A 27983-nucleotide genomic window follows, 5' to 3' on the forward strand; every position below is an offset into this window, starting at 1 on the left:
CACCAGCCTGGTGCCCACACTCAAAACTGTTCTGGCAGATTCTGCCAGTCACATCAAGCTATCACACACTCATAACCCATTCACAAATACTCTAAACACATAGTGGTAATGATTTTGTGAATAAACTGTTTCCAACACATTAATGCACATTTTAATTAATGCAAAACTCTAGAAAACCCACCTCCTCTTAGAGCATAACACTTTAAGTGAATTTTGTGAATTTATTCTCATATCAATGATTGTTTCCCATTTAGGATTTATGCACAATTTTTAAATGCACAAAAATAGTTGAATGGAATTCCAGCTAGTGACACAAACTACCCCAAGAGGATATACACTGTATATTTTGTTCCATTTTCACATTTAATAAAGTTAGGCCACGTCCACATTTTCATAACACTCGTTTCATAATGAATTGATTTGGCTAAGTTTGCTCTTCTCATTCACACTGGATCTGGGTTTTCATTCACAGATGAAAGGAGTGTTTCAAAAATGCTCTTAATTACCATATGCTTTGCAAAACGTTGACGTGAGGAAACTGAAAACAGAGTTTGCAAAGGAAAGCAGATTAGTGTGGATATGTCCTAAATCTTGAAATTTACATGCCCTTGATTAAACCGTGTTGGCCCTCATTCCCAAATGAATGCAAATACCAGACTTAGCAACAGTAAGTAGAGGGCGGTGCTTGGCTAAGGGTCAATTTAAGGCCCGCCAAATCTGCTGTCGGCTTGTGGAATTGTTTCTATTAATGGACATTTTCTTTGATTCAATAGCAACTTCACTCCAGTGTTAGAACAGGCAATCTTGAGACTTGTTTGCGGTTACTGTCTCTTGGAGCTCAAGCCAACTTCTTCCACCCGGTAATACTTCTGATCTTGCCTTAATTCATCATGTCTATTTTTTGCACTCATTCAATTCAGAAATGTTTCGAAACTAAAACACTTCTTTTGAACGGTTCTGCACTGGTTTAAACAGGAGAAAGGGAACACACCGCTGCACATAGCAGCTAAAGCAGGGCAGGTTTGCCAGGCTGAGCTTCTCTGTGTTTATGGGGCAGACCCTGGGGCCCCAGACTCCAATGGCAAAACTCCCATTGACTATGCAAGGTAATCAATAGCTACCATGTTGAAGGACACAAGCCACTGGGCAATGTCTGCAATGAAATCTGCCTTAATTAATTGTCTTCATTTTTTGTCCATTGCAGCAAATTTACAAAAGAGTACTTAACATGGTCCCATTGTTTGTAAACAGGCAGGCTGGCCATCAGGACCTGGCAGATAGACTGGTGGAGGTACAGTATGAGCTTACAGATAGACTGGCCTTCTACCTCTGTGGGCGGAAGCCTGGTAAGTCAGCAGCTGATGTTGTTTTATCATAATGAGTACTGATGTTTCACTGAGGAAATGGGTTTACAGCTGCTCTTACTTTGGTCAGATTGGGTGATTGGCTCATGGTCTTTAATGCGCCAGAAGGCTCGATAAAAGCCCTCAATGATGAGTGAGCTTGACCGTTTGTGGTTTGCTTTAATGGTGCACATTTTTATCAGTAAATTGTCAATAGTAAATGTATACAATGCCAGTATGTTAATACTGTCAATACAATCTGTTTTTTAGATCACAAGAATGGTCAACATTTCATTATACCACAGATGTCAGACAGGTATAATTTTTTTGGGGGAGTTTTCCTGTTTATGTTACTTGTGCTTTCATCCTTAAAGATGTTTCTTCAGCAAAGGAACATTCTGGGATGTGTTCGGTCATGTTGTGGAACTTGCTGAATTGGAATCTACAGATCGCATCCCAGAATACTCCTCTGCACAGTCAGGATAGTGATCTGACCAAGTTTTTAAATGAGATAATCCACCCAAAAAAGAAATTTACTCATCCTGACGTTGTTCCAAACCTGTAGGACTGACTTTCTTCTGTGGACTATAAAAGTAGATTCATCATTCACGTTCATTGCATTCTTTTTTGAAAGTGAATGGTGACTGAGACTAACATACTGACCCCTATGCAATATGTCATATGTGCAAAGTCAGTAGACACAGTTTGCACGCATACACCCACAGATAATGCAAGCAATCCCACCCATGCCCATTTGCGCTTTGCGCTGGCATGAAAATTGCATTCTCATGAAAATTGGATAAGACCTAGCTTGTGGTCACAAAAATAGAGCCCACTGCCTTACATATCTGTTTTGTGTCATACAGGTTTGGAATATGATTGTGAGTAAATGATGACTGATTTTTCTTTTTTGGTTGAACTATCCCATTAAAGTAAATGTAATCCAAAGTTAATATCTTGTTATTCCCTTTTTTGCTGTCTTTGATGAAAAAGAAATGTGTAAGTACTTGCTAATGTGAATGGCAATGTATACTTTTCAAATATATATATATATATATATATATACATACACACACACACCCAGAGATCAGCCACAACATTAAAGCCACCTGGCTAATATTGTGTAGGTCCCCCTTTTTCCACCAAAACAGCGCCAACCCGCATCTGAGTTGATAGCCTTCTCATCACAATTGTACAGAGTGTTTTTCTGAGTTACCGTAGACTTAGATAACAACTGCCCGGCAGTGAGCCCCTCCTCACCTCGCAGACAGCAGCTGTTTCTCCGTAACCAGGTGGCCGGAAGCAACTCCTCCGCACACATAAACGCACACATGGCAGCTGCTTGTGGCGCTCTCTCTCCCCTGAACTGCCGCATTCCGCTGCACTTATCCTTGTCCTCGGCCTATTAGCCCAATTGGGGGCCGGGTGTGCGTGGTCACGGCCCGGCTTCACCCTCCTCCTCGTCACAGGCTGGTTTGAGTATTTCTGTAACTGCTGATCTCCTGGGATTTTCATGCACAACAGTTTCTAGAATTTACTCCAGAAACAAAAAACATCCAGTGAGCGGCAGTTCAGTGGATGGAAACGCCTAGAGGTGTGAATATTCACTGGCCTCATTATTCGATTCGATTATGTAAATAAAAATAAAACGATTCTTGATGCATCTTGTCCTTCAGTATCTTTCTTTTTTCAGTTTCTTCACATTTAATTTTTTACTATTTGTTCCCTTTCAGCTTTTTATTTAACAGCTGTTAACATTACATAAACTGGCCTTTTACATTCAGTTTGAGCTGTGAACAAAACATTGAACATCCTTAAGATTAAATAAATGGTTCTAAAGTTTAAAAGAATATCTCAGATTTTCAGTTTCTTTCTATAGCACCTTATAAAAAAAGTCTATTAAAAGCCCCAAAACAATATTGGTTCTCCATCAAAACACACTGAATACTATAACTTAAACAAAAATAATAATATAATCAGTTGTATTATTGTGAATCATTTAATATTATTTAATTATTATTTAAAATTAATCCATGCCATGCTATTCATTTTCATTTTTAAGCACAACTGGAAGATGCTCATCCAGGATGAGAGATATATCTGCTTCTTTGAGAGTGCAGCTGACAGCTTCTCCTCTCGCCACCTGCACAGGTGATGGTAAAGCTGTATAGCGCAGTTGTTGCTTCAGAAATGTATCAAGCATCCCGTATGCACTGTTCTATCTGTTTGCTCTGCAAGTAGAAGATAAAACCTTTGAGTGACCAGCAATGACAAAAGCCAATGAAATGGAGAGCGCGCAAGTGTAGAGAAAGGGAGAGGGGGAGGGAAGACAAAAATAATTAAACCAACACCAACATCTCCCGAACCGCTGCCTTGTCATTATTTTCTTCTATGTTTTCCCCCGTTATGTGCAAATCAGTGCAATTATCGGTGTGAGCTCGTCTTTCATGTTCGTGAAAGACGAACATATAACTCTCCCGTTGCTATGTTTGTGGGTATGTGAGTTTCATTTTGGGCACAAATTGTCATGTGTTTGATATAGCTGGTCTGCAAACAATCATTTTTGTGCACTTGACTTTAGTGTATGCTCTTAACGACGCTTTTATCCAAAGCGACTTACAGTGCAATTATTACAGGGACAATCCCCCTGCAGCAACCTGGAGTTAAGTGCCTTGCTCAAGGACACAATGGTGGTGGCTGTGGGGCTCAAACCAGCGTCCTTCTGATTACCAGATTACCAGTTATGTGCTTAGACCACTACACCACCACCACTCCATACTCACGTCTTTGTTTCCACATCTGTCTTTGGCACGCACCACTGCTCAGAAACGACTTGTTGATGAGAGAGGTCAACAGAGAGTGGCCAGACTGGTTTGAAATGACAAAGTCTACTGTAACTCAGATAACCACTCTGTACAATTGTGTGAGAACAATAGCATCTCAGAATGCTATTCTGAGATGTGAGTTGGCACTGTTTTTGCTGCACGAGGGGTACATACATAGTATTAGGCAGGTGGTTTTAATATTGTGGCTGTTCTGTGTATATATACTGTATGTGGCTGATCGGTGTATGTGTGTGTATATGTATATATATTTGTGTGTGTGTGTGTGTGTGTGTTTGTATATATGTTTCACCCATCATGTGTATTAAGTTCATTTTGATAAATTAAAAAATTCTATCTAAAGTTTTTTTTTTTTTTTTTTTACAATTTTATTCTATTTATACAGCAGTCTGGAGTTATCAGAGTTTGTGAAAGCTGCCAAAAGAAAACTACAGTCTGTGAGTCTGATTTTGTTTAAAAAAAAATAATATTTTACATACAGCATTACACTAAACAACAGAGGTGGACTAAGAGCAGAGGAAACCATAGGCCGATGACCACCCAACAACTATCATATGCCAGTGACTAATAAAAATGAGAAAATCTTTATTAGCTCTTTAACTTGGATAGTTGAATTCTCCTGATATGCTTTTAATGCAGTTTTACAACATTTAAAATTACTTATGTAGCACTATCAAATATCCTTGCAGCTCAGTGATCATTTGTTTGAAGAACTGGCAATGGATGTGTACGATGAAGTTGATAGAAGAGAGACGGATGCAGGTGAGATTTGTAGATCAGGTGAAATGGGCTAATATTCAGTATGAGTATGAACAATGGAAGCAATATATTCATAAAATCCTGTATAACTGAATGCAAAGTGTGTGAAGTGTAACTCTGCGTCATAGATCTTGATAATTTTCTCTCGTGTCTGGTGTAGTTTGGCTGGTTACTCAGAACCACAGCACCTTGGTAACAGAGACAACATTTGTGCCTTTCCTTCCTGTGAACCCAGAGTACTCATCAACACGAAACCAGGTAAGTACTTAACAGAAATGAGTTATCTTTGTCAGTAAATTCATATTAACAGGAAATAAAGATAGAGAGTGCATTTTTTTTAGCACTTTTTATGCAGTGTTTACATTTGAATGTGCAACATTCAGAAATGTGCCATATGAGCATACCAACTGAGATGCCACAAAATAATTTAAAGGAAATGGCATAAAAATTTCAACGTGCAAAAGTTTAGACAACCCAAGCCACTACGATATTATTATATTTATTCAGATAACAATGAAATGATCATACAATTTTTTTTTTCCAGGGAAGACAAAAGCTTGCAAGATTCAATGCTCATGAGTTTGCCACTCTTGTGATTGACATACTAAGTGATGCTAAGCGACGTCAGCAGGGCAGTTCATTGTCAAGTCCTAAGGGTACAAATGAGCATTTCTGCACATAAGACATTAGCCCCTGATGACTCACAGAGCTCTTCCTAAGTTGTAGATTATTCAAAATTGTTACTTTTTCTTCCTCCTAGACAATGTTGACGTATTCTTTAAAAGTATGAGTAGTCGTCATGGTAGTGAAAGCCAAGAAATCGACCAGCCAGACTATGACAGTGTGGCATCCGATGAGGACACAGACACAGATTTGCGAATTGGCAAAGTAGACCGAACTAAGGTAAGGTTGAGACTCCTCAGCACATACAGTGCATCCGGAAAGTATTCACAGCTTCACTTTTTCCACATTTTGTTATGTCACAGCCTTATTCCAAAATAATTCATTATTTTCCTCAAAATTCTACAAACAATACCCCATAATGGCAAAGTGAAAAGTTTGCTTGAAATCTTTGCAAATTTATTAAAAAAAAAAAAAAAAAAAAAAAAAAATCACATGTACATAAGTATTCACAGCCTTTGCCATGACACTCAAAATTGAGCTCAGGTGCATCCTGTTTCCACTGATCATCCTTGAGATGTTTCTACAACTTGGAGTCCACCTGTGGTAAATTCATTTGATTGGACATGATTTGGAAAGGCACACACCTGTATATAAGATCCCACAGTTAACAGTGCATGTCAGAGCACAAACCAAGCCATGAAGTCCAAGTAATTGTCTCTAGACCTCCGAGACAGGATTGTATCGAGGCACAGATCTGGGAAGGGTACAGATACATTTCTGCAGCGTTGAAGTCCCAATGAGCACAGTGGCCTCCATCATCTGTAAATGGAAGAAGTTTGGATCCACCTGGACTCTTCCTAAAGCTGGCCGCCCAGGCAAACGGAGCGATCGGGGAAGAAGGGCCTTAGTCAGGGAGGTGAACAAGGACCCGATGGTCACTCTGACAGAGCTCAAGCATTTCTCAGTGGAGAGAGGAGAACCTTCCAGAAGAAGCACAGCACTCCACCAATCAGGCCTGTATGGTAGAGTGGCCAGATGGAAGCCAGTCCTCAGTAAAAGGCACATGACAGCCCTCCTGGAGTTTGCTAAAAGGCACCCGAAGGACTCTCAGACCATGAGAAACAAAATTCTCTGGTCTGATGAAACAAAGATTGATCTCTTTGGCCTGAATGGCAAGCGTCATGTCTGGAGGAAACCTCATCACCTGGCCAATACCATCCCTACAGTGAAGCATGGTGGTGGCAGCATCATGCTGTGGGAATGTTTTTCAGTGGCAGGAACTGGGAGACTAGTCAGGATCGAGGGGAAAGATGAATGCAGCAATGTATAGAGACATCCTTGATGAAAACCTGCTCGAGCGCTCCGGACCTCAGCCTGGGGTGAAGGTTCATCTTCCAACAGGACAATGACCCCAGGCACATAGCCAAGATAACAAAGGAGTGGCTACAGGACAACTCTGTGAATGTCCTTGAGTGGCCCAGCCAGAGCCCAGACTTGAACCCGATTGAACATCTCTGGAGAGATCTGAAAATGGCTGTGCACCGACACTCCCCATCCAACCTGATGGAGCTTGAGAGGTCCTGCAAAGAAGAATGGGAGAAACTACCCAAAAATAGGTGTGCCAAGCTTGTAGCATCATACACAAAAAGACTTGAGGCTGTAATTGGTGCCAAAGGTGCTTCAACAAAGTACTGAGCAAAGGCTGTGAATATTTATGAACGTGATTTTTTTTATTTTATTTTTTATTTTATTTGTTTTTGTTGATTTTTTTTTTATTTATTTATTTTTTTTTATAAATTTGATTTCGAACAAATTTATTTCAAGTTGTCTTTATGGGGTATTGTTTGTAGAATTTGAGGAAAATAATGAATTTAATAAATTTTGGGATAAGGCTGTAACATAACATAAATTGTGGAAAAAGTGAAGCGCTGTGAATACTTTCCAGATGCACTATACATGAATAGGGAAAGGACTAATACAAATTAAGAATTCTGGATCATTCTGGTTACTTAATGATTCCATTAACAATTATTTTAGTATTGTTGTGGAAGTAATATTAAGAAATAGTTATTTTGGAAACAACTATTTTGCAGGAAACATTTTAGAGCATTTTAGAACTGTGTTCTGGAACTGAAAGTCATGAAAATAATTTATTGTTTTAAAAAATAGAGCCAGTTTTCAAAATAAGGTTCCCTTACTAGAGCTCTGAAATGGGAACCGATAAATGGACTGGGTTGGGGTTTGTAATTTAATAATAAAATAAATACACCTACCTAACTTGTTTCACACACGCACTGCACTCAAAGACGTGCAAACAGACGAGATGGGGACCATTCACGCCAAACGTGTTTTGTGTGCATGTCTGAGCTGTTTTCCCATTGTTTTTCTTTGTCAACACATGCTAGATGGACGTCTTCAACAATTGGACGGTGCTTTGCTGATTGTTCAGCATCTTGTGCAGGAGAACTGCATTTTTTAAAACATTTTGTAGAGTTAAAAAGAACTTAATATTTTTAAAACAAGGCACCTGCATTCTGTTTCATTTGTTGCACTGCGTTTAGCTTGTTTTTAGCACAGGTGTCACAAAGATTCAAAGTTCTGAACCAAGTACATTTTTGCTGCTTGATAAACAGTAAGACAGTGTTTTTTTTGTTCTTCTGCTCTGGTGTGCTGAGGGGCTGCCGTGCGTTGTAAAAACTGTGTATGTTTACTACAATACTGTTACAAATTTTGCCTATGATGCTTACATAAAATACAGCTTATTGGAACAATGCTTGCTTGGAGAAGTTATAAATAGAGTGAGCGATTTTGGGTCTGAATTGGGCTAAAATCTGACGGTACGGGTCAGGCTTAAAATTTGATGGTACCAGTTGGGACAGGTAAGGTAGGGTCACACAGTCTTGTGTACAGGTTGGGTTCGGATTTCATTTCAAGGCCCATGCAGACCACTACCCCTTACCATATACATTTTGAAGTCTTTCCTTTACTGTCACATATCAACTCAACAAACGAATTTGTGTACATGCCCTTGATCGTCATGTTTTCCAACCTCTGCATCTCTCCTCAGAGTTTGGACTCTGACCTGTCTGATGGACCAGTTTCTGTACAGGAGTTTCTGGAGGTGAAAAATGCACTTTCAGCCTCTGAGGCCAAAATACAGGAACTGATGAAGGCAAACAGTAACCTGAGTGAGGAGCTTAGACTGATGCAGAAAAAGGTACCAGAGATCCAGCAGTGAGGGCTGAACATCCTGGTCTGAGAAGCATTTCTTCTCTTAGTACCTCAGCAAAACAAGACTGTTTAAACCCCACATCTACACCACCTCTCTCGTGAGGGAGAAATTTTTTGGGTGCCATTTAAATGCCATCTAAAATCACTTCAGATTGAGTTTTGATTCCTAAAATCCTTCGGAATGTTCATGTGAAAGTAATACTTTAATAACTGTGCTTTATTGTTCAAATAACCAGCATGACCCTGACCAAGATACCTTTGGAAATTATGCTAACATTATGGAATGACAATGAGACCGAAGCATTCTGACTTTTTGGCATTTATTTGCAAATAATTAGTTGGCATGCTAACCTACCTTAACTGTAAACCTGATTCAGTGGCTGCAGCTGTATGTATGAGCATTAGATTAGACACAAATCAGTCCAACTGTTTAGAGATACATTATACATTGATATAAAACTAGTTTTTTTTTTTTTTTTTTTTTTTGTTTTGTCTGATATTTGCTCAGTGCTAAAATGTGAGCACAACCTACAGGCAACAGCCAAGCTTTTAAGGAAGTTACAGTTTAAGCCTATTTCCTGTACGATTTCTCAACCTGTTATAAGAGATGCTAGTATACAGAGAAATATTAAAGGAGGTTATGGATGGTTTTGGACTGTTTTATGACTGAAATCACTTTCAGTTCTTGGAACAAAATTACATATTGATAGAATTAATCTGTGTTTCTAAAGTTTTGAGTTTTTAAAATGTGTGAAACTGAAAGTGGTATTAGATTTCATGCATGGCCTGTACAAAATATCCAAAGATTGTGCATTATGTGCTGTAATTTCCAGATATTGTTGTACACGTTGGGTATTACAAAACAAATTAGATCATGGTGACTTTTTCTGTGATAAAGCTGTGTGACTTTGCATTAGTTGAACATCTGGCTGGTTTAAAATCGAGATGCCCAAAATCATGTCATCATCAGCCTTTCCCTTCTGGGTCTAAAGCTTTTCGGCCTCTCTAAACAGCAGAACATCATTCTCTCAGCCTTTAGTGTTTAAGCATCTCTGCTTTTCTCTTTCTCATTTAAAGGAATGTTTTTGGTTTTAATACAAGTTAAGCTCAGGCGACATTATTTGTGACATAATGTTGATTACCACAAAAAAATGTGTCATTCGTTTATTTAAAAATAGCAAAGATCGTGGTTACAGTTAGCTTAAGGCACTTGCATTAGAAGTGAATGGGGCCTGTCCGTAAACATTAAAATACATACTTATTTCAAAAGTATAGCCACAAGACTTAAACATTATACATGTTAACATGATTTTAATGTGATTAAAATCGCTTACTAACATTATCTATGTAAAGTTATATGCAATGTGGACTGGCCCCATTCACTTCTATTGTAACTGCCACACTATAACTAAAAATGTTTGCCTTTTTTTTTTAAATAAACAAGGGGTGTTGAAATGTAGTTTTATTATTATTAAAAATTTAGTTTTATTAATCAACAGTCACAAATGCTATCGATTGAGCTTAACTTGTATTGAACCTGTAACATTCCTTTAAACCTGATGTTGTATTTGTAAGTGCCTGCGCATGCTAGCCTAGACTCTTTGCTATTAAGAAGTTTAGATGTCTTTGGCAACTCCAAACCAGGACTAACCTAACCTCCCTAACCTTTTTTTGTCAGCTGAACTTAAATTATTTAAAGTACCCTCTGATATTTTAGATAATGTTAACCTTTCAATATATATACAACTCCAATTCCAAAAAAGGAGTTATTTGTAAATTATATTCACCTTTTTCTATATTGAAATCACTAAAACTAAACATTATTTGACGTTTTACCTTGTGATTTTCATTTGTTTATTATGTACAGAAATTTCAAATCATATGATTGCAACACACTCCAAAAAAGCTGAGACAAGGGCAATTTAAGACTAATAACAATCTGATGAGTTGAAATAACAATGCAATGTGAAACCGATGTTAAACAGGTGAGGCAATTGTGTCATAGTACTGTATACTGTATAAGGAGCCTCCAGAAACAGTGTAGTCCTTCAAGAGCAAGGATTGTTCAAGACTTGTCAATTTGCCAACAGATGCTTCTGCAAATCCAGCATTTTGAACAATGTTCACCAAAGACAAACATTTCACCCTCTGCAGTGCACAATATAGTTAAGAGTCAAGGAATCTGGTCTACTGTGAATATTCAACAGGCCTGTAGGGAGGCGACATTGTTTCAATTATATATTGATTGACGGTTTCTCTGTAAGCTCAGCTTTGCTACAGTTTCTGCTTTTCTCTTCATCTCTCTCGCTGACACGTCTCTCCCCTCAGCTGAAGTCTCTGCAAAGCGAGAACAGCTCTCTCAGGCGGCAGGTCTCAGCTCAACAGCCCTATCAGGCCCCTGACCACCCCAATTCCTCCTCCTCTTCCTTCTCCTCTTCCTCTGCCCTGAAACACCACCTGTCTGCTCGGGCGAGCCGCCCCATGTCTATGTATGAAACCGGCTCTGGTCTGAAGCCCTTTCTCCCCAAGGGAGAGACCCCTTACCCTGAGGAGACCTTCCCCACCTTGCAACCCTTCCCAACCCATGTAAGTAAAGACCTGCCTCTTGCCCTCTCTCCTCCTTTTACACCTTCTCTGTCTAGCTCTATTCCAGTATTGCTGCATGCTAGTATATTGATGGTTCGTTGTCGTTTTCAAAGTTTCAAAATTGCTGAGTTCACACAGTATTATGGAACCCTTTTCAGATTACCCTAGAGATACTCAATGTATTATTACCTCACTTGTAACCTGTTGGTCCACGCAGGAGCTATTTCGTCACATTTATGTTTCTTGTTTTAATTTCATGCATCGTCTTACTAGCCAACTCAATGCCAAAGTCACACAGTCATATTTTCATTACTTCATGTGCACTTGAACATACACTTTAATGTAATTTTTATTCCAATTACAGTGTTAGTTTCTATTTAATTTCAAATTAGAAGTTAAAGGTGCACTTAATTTTTTGGTTACTTATCAGTGTCCATATAGGGGGCTTATCAAGATAAATTGAGAAGTGTTAAGTTGGTCGTGTGATCTCAACATTGGGTCCTTGTGAGGGGCTAACCAGCCTTTTGAAGAATAGAAACATTCTGGGTTATAACACTTCATAAGAAAGTTGTATTTATTAACATGGACATACATTGAGCAATACTTTTACAGAATTTATACATCTTGGTTAATGTTAATCCATATCCATCTAAAAGCTTCAGTATCAGAGCCGATACCAATCCAGGTATTGGATCGGTGTATCCCTACATTTGACATTTACTTTGATCAGTGTGTTCATGTATAGTTAGACTTACTACATCTGTCTGTGCCTGTTTCAATTGTTCCTTGTTTTAAATTGTATGTGTATTGTTTTATGCAGCCATTTTGGGAAAAGAGATGTTTAATCTCAAGGATTAACCTGGTAAAATAAAGGTTAGAATATAATTAGAATATATTAACATTAGTTAAACATTATAACATGAAAAAATAATGAACAAGGATAATAAATGCTGAAAAAAGAGATTTGTTCATTGTTAGTTTGTGATGCCTAATTCATTAATAATGTTAACAAATAGAAAGTGTTACCAACATATTTTATTATACAAAATGTATTAATTTCTAGAGTGGTAAAACGTGTCTAAAATGGATAAAGTTATTTAGTGCACATTTAACAGTAAAGCAAGTGTTTTGGTTTACTTATTGGTCCTTTTTAACCTTCTTTGTACATGTCACAGTTAGTTTAGCTAATTAAATTTAGTAACCACTTGTAAAATTCCAGGTATTTTATTTTAAATAGTCTTTTATACAATGTAACAATTTCATTTTTCATTGTTTTATGACCTTTTGAGTGTTCAGTATTGTATTAAAAAAAGTTTTTTAACTCCTATGGTTTTCATCCCTTTTACTCCATATTAATGCTTCTCATTATATCAACATACATGTAAATATTACAGAAAATCTAATAACGACTTCTCAAACATTCATTAGTCATTATTATTTTAACCCTTGCACCTGACTGCCTGATTCTATACAATTACTACTATTGACCGACTGCTAATCCATAAAATTTGACATGGTCCTCTAGTCCAAAATTATTATTTAACGGTGAAGTATATAATTGTTTTGATCTCAAAATACATTGTTTTATCACATTTTAAAGGAATAGTTAACCCAAAAATGGATTCAAGATTTTTAATAGCTGTGTAGGTCCACACAATGCAAGTAGGTAAATTGTCACCAGAACACCAAAGCTCCAAAAAGGAGATAAAGTCAGCATAAAAGTACTCCATAACACTCCAGTGGTTTAATCAATGTATTTTACTTTCAATTGTGGTTTTGTGTGAGAAAAGACCAAAATTTAACTCTTTAACTTTTTTTTTTTTTTTTTTTTTTTTTCACTGTTCATCTTGACAGGTCTTCTTGGAGATCATGATTTCAAGCTCTATTAGACCTTCTATATTGCCATCTAGTGCTCTGCACATGTGTAAAGAGCTAAGAGTGTAATGGAGATTGAAATCATGATTATGCCTATAGAGACTGCAATGACAATATATACAGTGAAACCAATTGGATTGCTTCAGAAGACATGGATTAAACCATTGGAGTCTTGTGGATTACTTTTATGCTGACTTTATCTCCTTTTTGGAGTTCTGGTCACCATTCACTTGTATTGTATGGACACAGAGAGTTGAGATATTCTTCTAAAAATCTTAATTTGTGTTCTGCAGAAGAAAGTCATACACCTGGGATGTATGAAGGTGGGTAAATGATGAAAATTGTTTTGGGTGAACTATCTCTTTAACAACCATAAGTAAGCCATTTGTCAGTTTATTCCCTCTGAAAACTGTAAACACTGTGGTTCTGTGGTGCTATCAAAACATTACTATGTTTGAGCATCCAGCACAGCATATAGGCTCAACCAATAGCATTAATTTGGATCAGGACTATCAGTTTTTTGACCAATGAAAAACTGTGGAAAGTATTCAGGAAACCTGTTTGAAATCAGTCATTATTTTTGCAATTCTGTTTGTTGACACTATTAGTGCAGAAATTACACACTTCACCTTTAATCCACCCATCATGGCCAAGTATATTAATCACATTACATTTCATTTTACCATTTATCCTCTTGTCTCTTTAATCCTCTGTCTTAAGTCTGGTTTGCTCCCCTTTTTTATATCGCAAAGTGTTTGTTTGTGGCCTCTTCATCATCCCTTCCCATCCTCCCCATCCTGTTTGTGAGATGAGAGAGCACAAAGGTTTAATTAGACCTTCAAGTCTTCCGTACATTGCGGGAGCAGCTGAAAGCACCCAGAAACCTCTACATTCTCAAACTCCTCTGCTTCCTCTGCTGCCATCCCTCCCTCCTCGTGTCACCATGCATGAATGTTCCCTCCACCAACCCTCCAAGGGCTGCTGTTTTCAACTGATGCTTATTTCTGCCTTCATTATCAACCTCATAATCACCACCATGATCACTGACAGAACACCTCATGGACTTTGTCTTCAATTCCAAGCTGTGCTGCTCAAGGGTTGCCAGTGCTGCTACTGTTGCTGCATTCACAGATCTGTCGGGATGTCTCGCAGTGCTACTTGCTTTGGGCTGAAAGTAGAAAGATAAAAACTATTGAAAAATGTGTCTGTAGATGAGCTTGATTAGCATGGTTGAGTCAGTTTTGTGTCTGTAATTTGCAGATATTCAGCTTTCTGCAATGTTTGTGTTTAGCTTTGAATTTTGGACTGTGTGTTTTGAAGTCTTGTGAGTGGCTATTTAGCACTTGAGAGCCCAGTTTTGTATGACTGTCTCTAATTATTTGATTATGATTCTTTTAAAAACTGCATAGATGCATTGCAACTCTTCTGAGAAAAAACAGCATGGCCAGATGACTGGGTCAGAGCATCTCTGAAATGGCAAGGCTTGTGGTGTGCTCCAGGTCAGCAGTGGTGCTTACCTAATGACAGTGTTCCGAGGAGGGAATAACCACAAACCGAAGACAGGGTTTTGGGCACCCAAGGCTCCTCAATGCACGAGGGCAACAATCCCATCTGGTCCTAACCGACAACAGGTCTACTGTGGCACAAGTCACAGAAAATGTTAAAATTTGTTACGGGAGGAATGTGTCTCAACACACAGTGCATTGGCCCTTGCTTCGTATGGGGCTGCATAGACGCATACTGGTCCCATGATGACCCATGTCCACCATCGAAAGCACCTACAATGGGCATGCAAATTCAGAACTGGACATTGGAGCAGTCAAAGAAGGTAGCCTGGTCCAATGAGTCCCGTTTTCTTTTTCATTATGTGGATGGCCATGTACGTGTGTGCCATTTACCTGAGGAAGTGATGGCACCAGGATGCACTGTGGGAAGACAACAAGCCATTAGAGATAGTGTGATGCTCTGGGCAATGTTCTGTTCGGAAACCCTGGGTCCGGCCATTCACCTACCTAAACATCATTGCAGATAAGGACAACCCTTCATGGCAATGTTATTCTCTGATGGCAGTGGCCTCTTTCAGCAGGAAAATGTGCCCTGCCACACAGCACACATTGTTCAGGAATGGTTTGAGGAACTTGAAGAGTGTTGTCAAGCTGTTGCCCTGGCTGCCAAATTCCCCAGATCTCAGTCCGATTGAACATCTGTGGGATGTGCTGGACCTACAAGTCTGATCCACAGTGGCTACACCTCTCAATTTACAGGACTTGAAGGATCTGCTGCTAATGACTTGGTGCCAGATACCATAGGACACCTTCAGGGGGTCTTGTAGGATCCATACCTTGGCGGGTAGGTGCTGTTTTGGCGACATGCAGAGGACCAACAGCATATTGTGCAGGTGGTCATAATGTTTTGGCTCATCTGTGTTTAAAATAAGATTAGTGCTGTTAAAGTATTGCTTATTTTTAATTCATGTGAGATTATGTAATCAATGCATTTAATGTTTTTCATCAGATTGATGCATGTAACAATGCATTGCATTTTACACTCCTGCATGCAAGGGGTTATGTGTAGAGCAGAATAGATTCAACAGAACCGATTATTCAGAAATCATATGGCAGTGGTCCAAGCAACAAAACTAACCATGCCATCATAAGAAATTACTACAGTATTCCATCACCAGAATTTTGTAATATCGCAGTAGCTCAGAGTGCTGCTATAATTTGACCCCATTATCTCAGATCCTTAAACCCAGTATGTCAATCTCCAATGAGAATGTCAAATATCTTTACTTTTTGCTACATTAAGAAGGAAGCCAATGATCATACCCATGGCCTAGATTTGGTTCAGTACAAAGTAGTTTTACCCCTGAAGACACAGTAGTTACATCACAGCTCTGTTTACATTTGTTTCACATCTGCTGGTCTGTGCTTAAAAGCAAAAATGAGCTGCCATCTTTTGTGAACCACTTGCTTGTTCTCTGTCACAAATGTAATTTACAAAAAAACACTCTGGAAAGAAAAATTGGCTCAGGTCAGTGTGAATTTTCAGGCTGGTTGATGCTGCCTGCATGGTATTGGTCTTGCTGGTGAACTAGCATAGCCATTCTGATCAACAGCAAAAATTAGCTTCTGGTAAAGCTAGTTGACCAAGAGAGTCTTGCTTGGTAAGTTAGTTAGGGACGGGCCACCAGGACAAAAAATCTCAAGTATTTTAGCCAGGCTAAATCTGTGAACAATGAGGCTAAGCAGGCTTAATTATCCTCAATTAAGGCTCAATTAACCTCTTTGCTCACCTTGCAGTTTAGTGCTTTAAAGAATCTAGCATTCAACTAATGCTAAATTTTGGATTTCATTGCTTTAAACACCTGCCTCTGACCATTCCATTTCATGTCTCCTTGAACAAAACTGATAGAATTTGTTCTGACATGTTTGTCATTGACAGAATGACATGATGAGAGTTTCACTGCATGCCATTTTTAGAATGTAGTGACTGTCACATTATGTTATGTTGCCGTATCCTTTCCTGTCTCTTTAGGCCTCCAAGTTTGAAAAACAAAGCAGTGTGTCTGATGGTGACTATGATAACACAGTCAACGAATCTGACCTGGATGACTTGGGGTATGCATCACTTTCTTTTTCATAACCTGAAATAACTCCTGTATCATATCCTGCTGGCATCAAAACAAACTGACTGCAGTTAAGACATTTTTAATCTGAAAATAATAATCTTATCTGTCTGTCGAACACAGACTCTGTCCTTCACTTTTAGTCACTTTAACTGATGTAACACACTAATGATGCTGTTGAGCGAGGTGTCTGCAACTAACGATTTTTCATGAAAACATGAAAATGTATATTGAACATAAATATGGTATTAAGTTAAAGGAATGGATCACCCAAAAGTGAAAATTCTCTCATCATTTACTCACCCTCATGCCATCTAAGATGTGCATGCCTTTCTTTCTTCTGCAGAACACAAAGATTTTTTGAATAATATCTCAGCTTCGTAAGTCCTTACAAAGCAAGTGAATGGGTACCAAAAATGTTAAGCTCCAATAGCGCATAAAGGCAGCATAATTGGTAATCCATAAGACTCCAGTGGTTAAATGTTTTGTTGTTTTTATTTAGAGTCCTACATAAACTATGCCTACCCCTAAACCTAACCTTAACCCAACCACTAAATCTAACCCTAAACCTAACCTTAGTAACAGTGAATGAGACTCTTGCGAGGCTATAGTTGTGTCATCTAGACACAGCCATCAATCTCCACTTTTACATTCTTCTTTTGTTTTTGTCAATTTGCATTCTTTGTGTATATTGCCACATCCTTTGCAGGAAGGAAAATGTATAGTAAAAAATTACTTAAACATTGATCTGTTTGTCACCCACACCTATCATATAGCTTCAGTAGATATAGTAGATTTAACCACAAGAGTCTTATGGATTACTTTCATGCTGCCTTTATGTGCTTTTTGGTACCCATTCACTTGCATTTTGAGGATCTACAGAGTTGAAAAATTCTTGAAATCTGTATTTGTGTTCTGCAGAAGAAAGAAAGTCATACACATAGGGTGGCATGAGTAAATGATGAGAATTTTAATTTCTGGGTGAACTATCTTTAATTCAGCTAAGTTAAAGGTATTGCAAAACCCAAATTACTCTCTTTCTGCCATGAAACGAAACTAAGATATTAGGCAGAATAGCTTCCATCACCATTTGCTTTCACTGCCCTTACTTCCTGCTGCCAGGTGGTGGTGCTATGACTGTGACCCAAAATTGTAAATCCCCCAAGACTAAACCTACTTCTCAATTTAGATCTAAATCACACATTGCACACAGAAGATATGAGACACTTCCTGTTTCCCATTTTTCGACATTAATTGAATGCCTTTCCATGGCAACACCATTCGATATATCAAAATCTGTTCACAATTTAGCATCTTTGGTGTCTTGGCATAATGTTGTCTAAATGTGGTGACAATCTCATGAATCATCTAGGAGGAGAATTTAAAAGTTCAGAGACTGCATTATTAAAAAAATCAAAAATGTCCGACTTCCTGTTGAGTGGAGCTAATGACTGTTAGTATAAAAGTTGTTCGGCTTTATGAGAACTATATATGTACCAACTCATCATGAGTTTAGTTGTGGTAAATTAGATGTGATCTAGGATCTTTTTAATTTATTTATTCAGTGCATTTCATTAAAGAGACAAGTCTATTCTTTTACAACCTTGTTTTCATTCCCGCAAAAAAAATCAAAGATGGTGCTACTGTGAACAAGGTCCAAAATATGTAATTGGGGTCCTTGCTCCGTCTCTCCACCAAGGGGTCCTTGGCCTGAAAAAGCTTGAAGACCCCTGCTGTAGAGGCATATCAAAATATATCTAGCATTACTCATGCGCACTGTGACATTTCCTATCCTATTTATATTATCCCCCTCCCTGCAGGTTTGGCCGTAGGTGTCGTCTGCGTAGCAGTGGCTGGATGGGAGAGGGCAGCTCGATACCGGAGCTGAATGATCATGACTGTGAGCCTGACCCAAGTCTGCCCAGCACAGAAGATGTCATACGCAAAACCGAGCAGATCACCAAGAACATCCAGGAACTGCTTAGGGCTGCACAGGAGAACAAGCATGAGAGGTGAGGAACCCCAATATCATCATATCTTAGGGGCCAATCAGACCTGATCCGTTACTTAGAAGGGGGTGTCCACATACTTTTGGCCCTGTAGTATAGTGTATATATATAACAGCAAAATTTCAGTTCATTCTAATAATTTCTTCCAAGCTTTTTAACTTCTGTCACCTGCTTGACAATCATGTTAATTGTTATTGTCAATCACTGATTGTTATCCATCCATTGAACGAGTTCCTACATTCTCCATTTTCTTTCCTGCTTTGCTCAAACTGTGTGTGGGGGTCACACACCGTTTGGCCCCACTCTGTCTCTTTCCCCACCAGTGCACCATGTGAGCAGAGGGAGAGTGTTCGCAGACTTAGACACAGTCTGGGTTGTTTCAGCACACTGGTGCCTTGGGCAGACAAGCCCCCGTCTCCAATGCAGTCACTTGGCATAAGAGCTCCCCACGCTGCAAACCCCAACAACCCTGCCTCCTGGTACTCTGGCCTCTGTCCCTGCCTCACAGGCACAGTGTCTACCTCTACCTTTCTCTTCATCACTCAGCCACTAATCTACTCATGTACTCATTGGTTCAAGCTCAGCCTTGGACTCTGAACATGAATTAATTAATGTGCATGATTATTTGAATGTCTAATGGTAAAGGTCTTTATCAGTGTGCATTAATATCTTTTAAACCTCACCTTTATTTGCAGGAACTCATATGCACTGTTTTTGCAACAGCAAAAAGCATTTGTCTGTTACTGACATATATCTAACATTTAAGTTTTCTGTTTTGCACTGGTTTGTATTAATTTGTAAAGAAAGCAGTGTGATCTTCTGTGTGATCTTGCTTTCTTGCCATTATTTGATGAGCAGTTACCTGGATAAATCGAATTTTACCTTTTTAAAATCACTAGCATTGGGCATGCATCATGGCTACTGCACAAGTTTCAAACAATTCAGCATGATACAGTTTTTCTGGTGGAGATGGTAACTACATCTAGTTTTTTTACATAAAACAATACATTTGATAAAAAAAACAAACAAAAGCTAGAATATATATTATATATTAATAAAAGCTACATACTTTTGTAAAGTTTTCTTCAAACAGTTTATATGCCAGTTTGAAGTAAAAAGCACAATCTTTGATGGTCAGAACCTTTCCATTAAGAGGCACTATTTGCCCCCCTGGTTTTGATTTTCAGGAGCATTTTATTCAATTGTATAGGGTATTTTTTTCTGATACCAAATAAAAAATAATGAGATGTCATACGTTTATGACAAATACTTAAATGGAATTTAACAATTAACAAATTCTCATTATGGGGGAGTCATGTGACGCTATGTGAGGGTTTGTCACTTTAAGGCGAGCTCCGCTTAAACTTTGCTACAATTACCCATTTAAGCAATTTTAACTGAGTTTTATTTGTTAAATTGTGCTGGGAGGGCAGGACGACTAAAAATTCTAAATAGTCGGCCTGTGATGACATTAAAAAGCCAGATGCCTCAGGATCATGACGGCAGAGGTCCAGTCAATAGTGACAGCAGCAAGATTTGAGATGTAGGTCGAAACAATTTCGAACATTTATGCATCGTGATGATGATCTCGACCGTCATGGAGGGCCTCGCAGAAATACGTCGATTGATCACATCTATGGAGGCGAAACTTTCCACCCTGATCACAAGAATGGATGATGTTGAAAAATGGGTCGCGTTTTGAGTTGGCCGAAAGAGAGCTACAGTTCAACACATCTTCCAAGGCTGATGTGGAACACGAGTGGGGAAAAATGAGAGGATATGGAAAATCATCTCGATTACGTACGTAACCTCGGTTCCCTGAGACGAAGGGAACGAGACATTGCGTGCTAACTCATATGGGGATTTGTCCTTCCACACTACCTAGTTGAAACCTCTACAATAACAGCAATATTGTAATATTAACTATAGTGTTTGAGCCCCACCCTTTTTGGCGCGAAGCTGTCCGCAATAAAAGCAGATGCACAAAAACCATTCCTCCAGACTTTTTTGACTGAGGGATGAGCAAATTGCTCACACCTCAGAAGAACTCTGAGTCTTGTAGTGTGGTCAATGTCTCGTTCCCTTTGTCTCAGGGAACTGAGGTTACGTACATAACCGAGACGTTCCCTTATGACTCTGTACACTTGACATTGCGTGCTGGGCAATTGCATCAACGATCCAGTGAAAAAGTCTTTGCTTGGAGACAGACATTCCTTTCGTGTGTCCTCTATAGCTCACAAAGAGCTGATCAGACATTCTGAATTAGCAGGTGCGCTCAACGTACAGTCAGGTCCATAAATATTGGGACATCAACACAATTCTAATGTTTTTGGCTCTATACACCACCACAATGGATTTGAAATGAAACGAACATGAAGTGCTTTAACTGCAGACTTTCAGCTTTAATTTGAGGGTATTTACATCCAAATCAGGTGAACGGTGTAGGAATTACAACAATTTGTATATGTGCCTCCCACTTTTTAAGGGACCAAAAGTAATGGGACAATTGGCTGCTCAGCTGTTCCATGGCCAGGTGTGTGTTATTCCCTCATTATCCCATTTACAAGGAGCAGATAAAAGGTCCAGAGTTCATTTCAAGTGTGCTATTTGCGTTTGGAATCTGTTGCTGTCAACTCTCAATATGAGATCCAAAGAGCTGTCACTATCAGTGAAGCAAGCCATCATTAGGCTGAAAAATCAAAACTAACCCATCAGAGAGATAGCAAAAACATTAGGTGTGGCCAAATCAACTGTTTGGAACATTCTTAAAAAGAAAGCTCAGCAACACCAAAAGACCCAGAAGACCACGGAAAACAACTGTGGTGGATGACTGAAGAATTCTTTCCCTGGTGAAGAAAACACCCTTCACAACAGTTGGCCAGATCAAGAACACTCTCCAGGAGGTAGGTATATGTCTGTCAAAGTCAACAATCAAGAGAAGACTTCACCAGAGTGAATACAGAGGGTTCACCACAAGATGTAAACCATTGGTGAGCCTCAAAAACAGGAAGGCCAGATTGTGTATTTCGGCTCATAACACTGCCGTGTCTTCGGACAGAACCGTGGAAGACAGAACACTGTTGAAATGGGATGCTGACGTGCAAATTGGTTTGGATAACCATTCTCGTTCGTGTTTCCCATCGGTGCAGGGCTTGCGCTGCGGCGACTGCCTTCGTTTAGGCCATGGCTTTCGTGGCTTTACCAGTGGCTCGGCAGCAACATCTGGTGGCTTTATTCGCCACGGCTTAGAAAGATGAACCATGAGTTCCATGCCCTGCTACTTGCCAGGCAGAAATGTGCTTCTACCGCCTCTTCAGGGGGGTAGCTGGGCATAACCATTTTCTTTCCCGTGATCCACATTGGATAGGATGAAATTGCTGCATGGGCGAGCTGAATATGGCACGCACAAGGCTTTTGGCAATTCGCTATGATCTTCAGGGAAGAACGGGGCAGATCTATGAGACGCAGTCGCATAACAGCATCCGGACTGCAGGAACCATTCATCAAGGCGAGATTGTGTAGCTTCATGTGGAGGAGACCACTCGATATCAAGTTCTTCAACCACCCTTGAAAGGACATGAAGCATCTCCATGTCAGTGGCATGTATATATGTATATATATATATATACACACACACCGATCAGCCACAACATTAAAACCACCTGCCTAATATTGTGTAGGTCCCCTCATGCCGCCAAAACTGCATTCTGAGATGCTATTCTTCTCACCACAATTGTACAGTGCGGTTATCGGATTTACTGTAGACTTTGTCAGGTTGAACCAGTCTGGCTATTCTCTGTTGACCTCTCTCATCAATGTGGCATTTCCATCCACAGAACTGCCGCTCACTGGATGTTTTTTGTCCAATCCCAGGAGATCAGCAGTTACAGCAATACTCATACTAGCCCATCTGGCACCAACAATCATGCCATGGTCCAAATATCTGAGATAAAATGTTTTCCTCATTCGATGTACTGCGCTGTACTGCTGCCACACGATTGGCTAATTAGATAATCGTATGGATGATTGATGGTGCCAGATGGGTCGGTTTGAGTATTTCTGTAACTGCTGATCTCCTGGGATTTTCACACACAACAGTCTCAGAATGTGCCAAATACAAAAAAACATCCAATGAGTGGCAGTTCTGTGGATGGAAATCCCTTGTTGAGGGGCCAAACCGAGAATGGTTTGAATTGAAAGTCTACGGTAACTCGGATAACTGCTTTGTACAATTGTAGTGAGAAGAATAGCACCTCAGAAAGCTATTTTGAGATGCGGATTGGCACTGTTTTAGTGGCATGAGAGGGACCTGCACAATATTAGGCAGGTGGTTTTAATGTTGTGGCTGATCGGTGTATGTAAATATCACAGCACTTGAGCAATCTGGTAGCAGTAGTGGCACAGTGGGTCTCGTGGGCGGGCGTACATGGACCTTCGGATTTCCGGGCGGTTGACGCCGGTTGGGATTGTTGTGCGTAAGGTTGAAGTACATTTTTTTGTCTATTATGTGGGTTATTAAGGATGTTATGGTTACATCAATGTTGGATAGTGGTCTATATAATTTAGCCTTGGGTACACAATTAATCTTTTCATGTCTATGTGTCACAATTTACTTAGGTAAAATGTTTCTCTCCATATGTAATGTTTATAGGCTGGGGCACCCTATAAAAAGTAGTAAGGTTGTATCTTAAGTGTAACATTTTTGCATCCTATTATTTCACATATACATTCAGTATGGAGAAAGGATTCTTGCATGTTCTATTTAGGTACTTACCTAAATGTTTCCTCAGGAATATTGCTGATCCCCAAATTATGTATTAACAAGTCCCCCTTTTTCTTGAAATAATGGATTTAGAGGGGTGTACATTTTGTGACCTTTATGAAAAAAACGGAGCTTTGAGATCATTCGAAAATATAACCCAGAAATGTGGGATTGTTTTTGGTCTCCTTTTTTCAGGTACTTACTGTTGCGCCATTTACTTTGTACTATTTTTGGTGGTAGTACACAGCCCCCTAAAACTGCATACACCCTCTGTATGGAGCTTTTGGAAAGGTTCATGAAGCGTCAGTTTATTATTCCTCGTTGATTCAGAGTCTTGGTGACGGGCCTTAACTGCTCTTAAGAGGTTGTGGGAAAGACAGTTAATGGGAGTTAAGTTGATTCTGTGTGTATATTTTCTGTTTATTCCATATTTCACATAAGAATCAATACAAATATTAATAGCAAAAACAAATTCTCAATATGAATAGATTGAAAAGTTACAACAAAACTTGCCTTTAAAAAAACAAAAAAGAAAGAAAAGGCTATACAATACAATATTATGGAAACAATATTGTTTATGTTTGCTAAAAGGTTTACTTACTGATTGCTCTGTGGTTTGCTTAATTTCCACTCTCCTAACTAACTGGTTTATATTTTGAAATTGTAATATCTCTTTCTCTGTTTCTTCCCCAGTAGCTTTATACCCTGCGCAGAAAGAATACATGTTGCTGTAATTGAGATGGCTGCCCTCTTCCCAAAGGTGTGTAGTTTCTCCCCACACTTTATACATTTGAAATTACTTATTGCATGTCATTTTCTTTTCTCCATATTACTGTGTGCTGATATTGTATGTTTGCCCACTGACAAACAAATGATCAGTCTATAATTTTAATGATAGGTTAATTTGAATGGTGAGAGACAGAATAACAACAATAAAATCCAGAAAATCGCATGTCAAAAATGTTATTGCATTTTAATGAGGGAAATAAATATTCAACCCCTCTGCAAAACATGACTTAGTACTTGGTGGCAAAACCCTTGTTGGCAATCACAGAGGTCAGATGTTTCTTGTAGTTGGGCACCAGGTTTGCACACATCTCAGGAGGGATTTTGTCTCACTCCTCTTTGCAGATCTTCTCCAAGTCATTAAGGTATCGAGGCTGACGTTTGGCAACTCAAACCTTCAGCTCCCTCCACAGATTTTCTATGGGATTAAGGTCTGGAGACTGGCTTGGCCACTCCAGGACCTTAATGTGCTTCTTCTTGAGCCACTCCTTCGTTGCCTTGGCCATGTGTTTTGGGTCATTGTCATGCTGGAATACCCATCCACGACCCATTTTCAATGCCCTGGCTGAGGGAAGGAGGCTCTCACCCAATATTTGACGGTACATGGCCCCGTCCATTGTCCCTTTGATGTGAAGTTGTCCTGTTCCCTTAGCAGAAAAACACCCCAAAGCATAATGTTTCCACTTCCATGTTTGACGGTGGGGATGGTGTTCTTGGGGTCATGGGCAGCATTCCTCCTCCTCCTCCTCCTCCTCCAAACATGGCGAGTTGAGTTGATGCCAAAGAGCTTGATTTTGGTCTCATCTGACCACAACACTTTCACCCAGTTCTCCTCTGAATCATTCAGATGTTCATTGGGAAACTTCAGACGGGCCTGTACATGTGCTTTCTTGAGCAGGGAGACCTTGCGGGCACTGCAGGATTTCAGTCCTTCACGGCGTAATGCGTTACCAATTGTTTTCTTGGTGACTATGGCCTCAGCTGCCTTGAGATCATTGACAAGATCCTCCCGTGTAGTTCTGGGCTGATTCCTCACCGTTCTCATGATCATTGCAACTCCACGTGGAGAGATCTTGCATGGAGCCCCAGACTGAGGGAGTTTGACAGTTCTTTTGCGTTTCTTCCAGTTGCGAATAATCGCACCAACTGTTGTCACCTTCTCACCAAGCTGCTTGGCGATGGTCTTGTAGACCATTCCAGCCTTGTGTAGATCTACAATCTTGTCCCTGAAATCCTTGGACAGCTCTTTGGTCTTGGTCATGGTGGAGAGTTTGGAATCTGATTGATTGACTGCTTCTGTGAACAAGTGTCTTTTATACAGGTAATAAACTGAGATTAGGAGCACTCCCTAATCTCAGCTCGTTACCTGTATAAAAGACACCTGGGAGCAATAAATCTCTGATTGAGAGGGGGTCGAATACTTATTTCCCTCATTAAAATGCAATTCAATTTATAACATTTTTGACATGCGTTTTTCTGGATTTTATTTGTTGTTATTCTGTCTCTCACTGTTCAAATTAACCTACCATTAAAATTATAGACTGATCATTGCTTTGTCAGTGGTCAAACGTACCAACTCAGCAGGGGATCAAATACTTTTTTTCCCCTCAATGTATACCTCTAAACTGTTTTGTACAAACAACTCACTTAGCATTTTATTAGAAACACATTACTAATCACCAATGTTGGTGCCAGACGGGTATTTCACAATCTGCTCAGTTACTGGGATTTTCACGCACAACCATTTCTAGGGTTTACAAAGAATGGTGTGAAAAGGGAAAAACATCCAGTATGCGGCAGTCCTGTGGGCGAAAATGCCTTGTTGATGCTAGAGGTCAGAGGAGAATGGGCCGACTGATTCAAGCTGATAGAAGAGCAACTTTGCCTGAAATAACCACTCGTTACAACCGAGGTATGCAGCAAAGCATTTGTGAAGCCACAACACGCACAACCTTGAGGCGGATGGGCTACAACAGCAGAAGACCCCACCGGTACCACTCATCTCCACTACAAATAGGAAAAAGAGGCTACAATTTGCAAGAGCTCACCAAAATTGGACAGTTGAAGACTGGAAAAATGTTGCCTGGTCTGATGAGTCTCGATTTCTGTTGAGACATTCAGATGGTAGAGTCAGAATTTGGCGTAAACAGAATGAGAACATGGATCCATCATGCCTTGTTACCACTGTTCAGGCTGGTGGTGGTGGTGGTGTAATGGTGTGGAGGATGTTTTCTTGGCACACTTTAGGCCCCTTAGTGCCAATTGGGCATCGTTTAAATGCCACGGCCTACCTGAGGCATTTTCTGACCATGTCCATCCCTTTATGGCCACCATGTACCATCCTCTGATGGCTAATTCCAGCAGGATAATGCACCATGTCACAAAGCTCGAATCATTTCAAATTGGTTTCTTGAACATGACAATGAGTTCACTGTACTAAAATGGCCCCCACAGTCACCAGATCTCAACCCAATAGAGCATCTTTGGGATGTGGTGGAACGGGAGCTTCGTGCCCTGGATGTGCATCCCACAAATCTCCATCAACTGCAAGATGCTATCCTATCAATATGGGCCAATATTTCTAAAGAATGCTTTCAGCACCTTGTTGAATCAATGCCACGTAGAATTAAGGCAGTTCTGAAGGCGAAAGGGGGCCTCATATGACAATAATTCAATATATAATGATGAATAATTATACATAGTTATCTTTAAATATAAAATATATATATATAAAATAAAAACAAATTCAGATAATTAAAATGCATTACATTCTTGTAGCAGAAGTTTAATCATTGATAAAACAATATAAAAGTGGCTTTAGAATACAATGTATTGTTTACTACCATATTATTGATCATAAGTCAATCATTGGCATACAGTTCAAAGCAATCCATTTCACAAGTGACTTTGTCAATCAGTTCGAGATGTATTATGAGGGCTCGTTTAAAAACCCGTCAATGTACACCTGCATCAGATTTTTTTTTTTAGAAACAAGCCAGGGGTATACATAGTACACAATACTACTGATGTATTTTACAATAATGCCAAGATATTATATTCATTACATAGTGCAATGGTTTTCAATGCTTTGGAGTTGTTGGAGGTACAAAGAGTATTTAAATAATATTTTTCAAAAAACATTCTCCAAAATACTACTGCGTGGGCACATTCCCAAAAAAAGGTGAGGGGCAGGGACACGAGTGAGAGATAACTTACTATTATTGTACTAGGTGAATAAATATTGATTTTATATTAGATGTATTTTTGCAGTGATGTTAAATGTTAATGACGGCGCTGTGAACGTCACTCAGTTTGGCATAAGGTCTATGATACAAACTAATTTTAACAGCTCAGACCTACTCAATGTAAATATATTGAAGTGAAAATAATAATCTAATCATTAAAAAGCACATTTCCAAATAAGCACATCAATTCCACTATTAAAGACTAGAAAGATTAAATGCGTTCTTACCGTGCATCTTGAATTACATTTTTTTTTGTCTGATCTGGCAGCTTCGAGTAGGGCCTTCTCATTCA

General features: G+C 39.3%; 1 protein-coding gene across 4 annotated transcripts in view; it reads left to right on the plus strand.

Moving 5' to 3' along the window:
* Positions 1 to 27983, plus strand: part of git2a (G protein-coupled receptor kinase interacting ArfGAP 2a) — a 43824-nt gene that overhangs the window by 13237 nt on the left and 2604 nt on the right. The window contains exons 5-19 of one of the 4 annotated variants that reach the window (XM_052097935.1): positions 774 to 860; positions 976 to 1106; positions 1252 to 1346; positions 1614 to 1659; positions 4572 to 4623; positions 4876 to 4948; positions 5106 to 5203; positions 5490 to 5601; positions 5706 to 5848; positions 8637 to 8786; positions 11129 to 11386; positions 16799 to 16881; positions 18710 to 18901; positions 19222 to 19377; positions 24354 to 24420. In XM_052097935.1, coding sequence (XP_051953895.1) covers positions 774 to 860; positions 976 to 1106; positions 1252 to 1346; positions 1614 to 1659; positions 4572 to 4623; positions 4876 to 4948; positions 5106 to 5203; positions 5490 to 5601; positions 5706 to 5848; positions 8637 to 8786; positions 11129 to 11386; positions 16799 to 16881; positions 18710 to 18901; positions 19222 to 19377; positions 24354 to 24420 — 1743 coding nt within the window. Of the gene's footprint in view, positions 1 to 773; positions 861 to 975; positions 1107 to 1251; positions 1347 to 1613; positions 1660 to 4571; positions 4624 to 4875; positions 4949 to 5105; positions 5204 to 5489; positions 5602 to 5705; positions 5849 to 8636; positions 8787 to 11128; positions 11387 to 16798; positions 16882 to 18709; positions 18902 to 19221; positions 19407 to 24353; positions 24421 to 27983 lie in introns of all 4 variants that reach the window. The other 3 variants (XM_052097956.1, XM_052097942.1, XM_052097951.1) reach the window with 3 other exon arrangements.

The sequence above is a fragment of the Xyrauchen texanus genome, chromosome 3 (genome assembly GCF_025860055.1).
Source record: "Xyrauchen texanus isolate HMW12.3.18 chromosome 3, RBS_HiC_50CHRs, whole genome shotgun sequence".
In the NCBI taxonomy this organism is placed as follows: Eukaryota; Metazoa; Chordata; class Actinopteri; order Cypriniformes; family Catostomidae; genus Xyrauchen; species Xyrauchen texanus.